This window comes from Scylla paramamosain, chromosome 25, assembly GCF_035594125.1.
Source record: "Scylla paramamosain isolate STU-SP2022 chromosome 25, ASM3559412v1, whole genome shotgun sequence".
Classification (NCBI taxonomy): Eukaryota; Metazoa; Arthropoda; class Malacostraca; order Decapoda; family Portunidae; genus Scylla; species Scylla paramamosain.
Window position 1 is genome coordinate 1,517,501 of NC_087175.1, and position 5,000 is coordinate 1,522,500.

Sequence of the window (5,000 nt, forward strand, 5' to 3'; positions counted from 1 at the left end):
ATACACGTACACGCACATATACACATACACATACACACACACACACACGCACATACACACACACACACACACACACACGCACGCACATATTCAAATTTCTCTGTACACACGAGTTACTGTTAAAAAATATTCGTTTTCTTTCACTTCCTCGTTCTCGTTTTCTTCCCGTTTGTTGTTTTGTTTGTGTTATTATCGTTTATTATCTTCTTTTTCTCTCTTTTTTCATTATTATTATTTACGTTTTCTCTCGTTTTCTTTTTTTTTTTTGTTCTTCTTTTTCCTTCTTTATTTTCTTCGTTTGCCCGTTTTTTTTTTTTTTTTATTTAGTTACTGTTATTTGTTGTCACCTCCGTTTTCTTTTATGAGCATTTTTTTCCTTTTCTCTTTTCCTTTTCTTTCTTATTTTTTTCATTGTTGTCATTTTTATTTTTTCTTCCTAATGTTCTCTTTCTCCTCCTCCTCCTCTTCCTTCTCTTCTTCCTCCTCCTCCTCTTCTTCTTCTTTTCCTTATTCTTTCTATATATGTATTATCGTGCTTCCCTCCTCCTCCTCCTCCTCCTCCTCCTCCTCCTCTTCTTCTTCCTCTTCTTCCGTTATTGTTCTTTGTCATTATTATTCTTCTCATTTTTCTTTATCGTTTTCTTTCCCTCTTCCTCTTCTTCCTCCTCCTCCTCCTTCTCCTCCTCCTCCTCATTTCCCTTGTTCTGTATATATATATTTTTTTCATTTATCTTCATTCTTCATTCCTCCTCCTCCTCCTCCTCCTCCTCCTCCTCTTTTCAATAGTCTAACTTAGGAGGGAAGGCGGGGGGGTGGGGGTTGTGGGGGGGTGTGTGTGGGGGGTGGGGGTGAAGCCTTCTACTGTGTTATCTGCTTTTATTTTATTTCTTTTTATCATAATTCTCTCTCTCTCTCTCTCTCTCTCTCTCTCTCTCTCTCTCTCTCTCTCTCTCTCTCTCTCTCTCTCTCTCTTAAGTAGGAGGAAAGGCGTGGGTGGGTGGGGAGGAGTCTTCTAATGTGCTATCCTGTGCCTTGACAAACTATCCCTTGAAATTATTTATATCTACTACTACTACTATTACTATTACTATTTTTACTACTACTACTACTACTACTACTACTGCTACTTGTGTTTGTTCTGTATCTAAGTGTTCCTTGTTTTCTCTCTCTCTCTCTCTCTCTCTCTCTCTCTCTCTCTCTTGTCCTCCTCCTCCTCCTCCTCCTCCTCCTCCTCCTCCTTCTCTACTCCGGCCTCGTGTGTCACTTAATAAGCAATTAGAGACATATTTGAGTCAATTAGGTCAAACATCAGTGATCTTGGTACTGGGGAAGGTGTAGCAGCAGTAGTGGTAGTAGTAGTGGTAGTAGCTGTAGTAGGTGGAGGTAGGGGTGAAGGGCGAGGGTCCTAGGGGCATTGTCGTGTACTATTGCCTCCGGGCGGTCACCTGCGGGAGGAGAAAGTCAGTGAGAAGATAGCTCTAACATATCCCAGACTGGCTTATATATTAAACAGGGTGGATTCAAAAGCTTTTCGTCTCATCAACTCCTCTCCTCTAACTGACTGTCTTCAGCCTCTCTCTCGTCGCCGCAGTGTTGCATCTCTAGCTGTCTTCTACCGCTATTTTCACGTTAACTGCTCTTCTGATCTTGCTAACTCAGTCTCTCCCCTCCTTCCGCGGCCTCCTTCACTGTACAACACTTTAATTTATCTCACCTCTATTCTGTCCACCTCCCTAATGCAAGAGTTAACCAGTATTCTCAGTCATTCATCCCTTTCTCTTGACGCAAACCAATACATCCTTATGTACGTACTTAAAACACGTATATAGACCTTCTCCGCCCCCTACAACCCATACAGCACCCACCCTTACGTACCCACACATACGTACGTACCCTGAAGGACGTGTACATTAACGCTGGCAGGGCGGGAGTTCGCTGGAGTACATGTGTATCTACCAGAGTGTGACTGACGGGCGGCCTGAACTAGCAAGGAGGAGGTGGTTACTTCACCCCTCTCCATGGACACCTCCAGCGCCTCTCCCTCGCCCCTGCTCCTGCTGGTGTGGCTGCTGCTGCTGCTGATGCTACTGCTGCTGCTTCGTGTTCGCTCGTAACTCACCAGCTGTTTTCAAGGTGGTTTTGTGCGGTTAGTTGTGGTGGTGGTGTGGTGAGGTGTGTGACGGTGTTTGTGTGGGTGGTGGTGGTGGTGGTGGTGGTGGTGGTGGTGGTGGTGGTGTTGTTGTTGTTGTTGTTGTTTTTCTGTCGTATTTTAATGTATGTTTAATTGTTGTTGTTGTTGTTATTATTGGTGTTACTACTACTACTACTACTACTACTACTACTACTACTACTACTACTACTACCATTGATTAATTTATTCTATCACTCATAAATGACTCAGGTGTTAGAGAGAGAGAGAGAGAGAGAGAGAGAGAGAGAGAGAGAGAGAGAGAGAGAGAGAGAGAGAGAGAGAGAGAGAGAGAGAGCGCTCCATTAACAATAATAGGGTTTAATAACAAATAAATCAACCTGTCATTGTATCCACACACGCACACACACACACACACACACGCACACACACACACTCACTATTATTATTATTGTTATTACTACTACTACTACTACTACTACTACTACTACTACTACTACTACTACCACCAGCACTCACCTTTCTGTCATGGTACCAGAAGATGAAGGCAGGTGACTCAGGTGTGAATCTGACCAGGCAGGTGAGCACAAGACGACTCCCAACATTGATATACACGTCAGGTCCCCCAGCAATCACTGTCTCCGGCTCTGACAGGTGTAGGGCAGGTGTGAGGCGCGGCAGGTGTGGTACAGTAGGTGCCTGGATGGGTGTGGTTGTGTGTGGTTTCGTTTGGCAGGTGTAGCGAAGTAGGTGTGGGTTTGACAGGTGTTTTTGCAGGTGTTTTTGTTTGTTTGTTTGTTTGTTTGTTTATTTATTGTTTTTCTTTTTCTTTCTTTTTTTGCTTTCTTTTTTCTTTCTTTATTTTGCTTATAAACTGCTTGACTGACTGGCTGACTGGCTGACTGACTGGCTGACTGACTGACTGACTTACTGATTGACTGACTGACTGACTGGCTGACTGACTGACTGACTGACTGACTGAACCTCTAAACAGTTAATTAGGCTGTAATGAAAAGTTATTATTAACGAGCTGATTAATAAGTTAGTAAATTAATTGATGTGTTATTTAGCAAGTTAACCCTCCTCCTCCTCCTCCTCCTCCTCCTCCTCCTCCTCCTCCTCCTCCTCCTCCTCCTCCTCCTCCTCCTCCTCCTCCTCCTCTACCAAATCCTTACAACTTTCGCTTTCAATATTATCTCTCTCTCTCTCTCTCTCTCTCTCTCTCTCTCTCTCTCTCTCTCTCTCTCTCTCTCTCTCTCTCTCTCTCTCTCTCTCTCTCTCTCTCTCTCTCTCTCTCTCATTCGCTTTTATTATTATGTTTTCTCTTCTTTACTTCCTCTCTTCCTTCCTATCTTCTTTCCTCATCTCATCTTTATCACTGTTTTATCTTCCCTTCTTCCTTCATTCTTATTGTTTATTTCTTTTCCTTCCTTCAGGCCTTCCTTCCTTCCTTCCTTCTTTCCTTCCTTCCTTCCTTCCTTCCTTCCTTCCTTCCTTCCTTCCTTCCTTTCCTTTCCTTATTGCATCGTTATCCTCTTCTCTCTATGTACAATCCCATTTTTCTTCTCTCCTTCTTCCCTCTTCCTAACACTCACAGACACACACACACACACCTCCTCTCCCCTCTCCCTCCCTCCACCCCACACACGTACCTACAACAGAAAGATGCACGAGATGGCTTGACGGGGGAGTGGTTGATACCTGACACTCGTACATGCCAGCGTCTCTCGTCTGAATGTAGCGAATCTTCAGGTACCAGTCTTGTGAATTCTCCTGGTGCATTGCCACGAATCGCTGGTCTGTGGTGTAAGTAAGCTGCCCCACTGCAAGGAGGTGGAGGTCTCGGTGCCTGATCCATGACACCTGTGGATGGGAGTGGAAGTTAAGTGGTGCTTGGGTGATGTCAAGTAGAGTTAGGTTAAAAAGTGCTGTGTTTTAGGGGTCTTGAAGGGACAGATGCAGGTTACGTGGTATTTTGCAGTGACGTAACGTAAAAATAAATTGTAGGTTAGCTTAGGTGGTGTTGAAATCCATGTTATTTAGAGAACTAAGTCAAAGAGGGTGTTGATTTAGAAGTGTTGAAGGGAAGGACTGTGAGATGAGGTGATGAAGGAATCCTTGGGCTTGACGTGACTTAGAGAAGCGAATGGTTAAAAGAAATGTTTAAGAAATGTTAAGTCAGGTGTTTGTGGTAATAATCCTTAGAGAGTGTAGGTTGTTATAAAGAGTTAATCTGGAAGTCTTCAAGTGGTAAAAGGGTTAATAACAAGGGTGATTTAAGCAGAATTGTCTACATATCTTTTCTATTTCCTTTCACTTTCATGATTTATTTATTTATTTATTTATTTATTCATTTATTTTTGCTTATTTTATCAGAGAGGCGTAGGTTAGAAGTCCTTACGTGTTATTGATAGAGAAAATATGAAAGGAAGATAGAAGAGAGAGACGAACAAAATACTACTACTACTACTATTACTACTACTACTATTACTACTACTACTACTACTACTACTACTACTACTACTACTACTACTACTACTACTGTTATGAGGATACATATACAGGAAGGGAGGGGGAGAATGAATGACTGAATGAAGGAAGGAAGGAGGAAGAAGGGGTTGAATAGAAGAAGAGGAGGAGGAGGAGGAGGAGGAGGAGGAGGAGGAGGAGGGGGAGGAATGAAAGGAGTGAGGGAAGGAAAAAAAAAATCCTATTCATTACTGTAATCCTCCTCGTCCTCCTCCTCCTCCTCCTCCTCCTCCTCCTCCTCCTCCTCCTCCTCCTCCTCCTCCTCCTCCAGTCACGTGATCATCATACTCAAGCTGTGACTTAAAAAAAAAGAAAATGAGAA

General features: G+C 43.1%; 1 protein-coding gene and 1 long non-coding RNA gene across 2 annotated transcripts in view; one reads left to right on the forward strand and one right to left on the reverse strand.

The window, feature by feature from the left end:
* Window positions 1-5,000, forward strand: part of LOC135113413 (uncharacterized) — a 47,857-nt gene that overhangs the window by 4,458 nt on the left and 38,399 nt on the right. The gene's annotated exons all lie outside the window — the stretch shown is intronic.
* LOC135113407 (uncharacterized) overlaps window positions 185-5,000 on the reverse strand; it is a 39,872-nt gene continuing 35,056 nt past the window's right edge. Inside the window, exons 4-7 of the mRNA XM_064028664.1 lie at window positions 3,802-4,012; window positions 2,669-2,796; window positions 1,894-2,122; window positions 185-1,445 (exon numbers count right to left, since the gene is read on the reverse strand). Of these exons, the coding sequence (XP_063884734.1) occupies window positions 1,309-1,445; window positions 1,894-2,122; window positions 2,669-2,796; window positions 3,802-4,012 (705 nt within the window). The 3' untranslated portion in view covers window positions 185-1,308. The remainder of the gene's footprint in view (window positions 1,446-1,893; window positions 2,123-2,668; window positions 2,797-3,801; window positions 4,013-5,000) is intronic.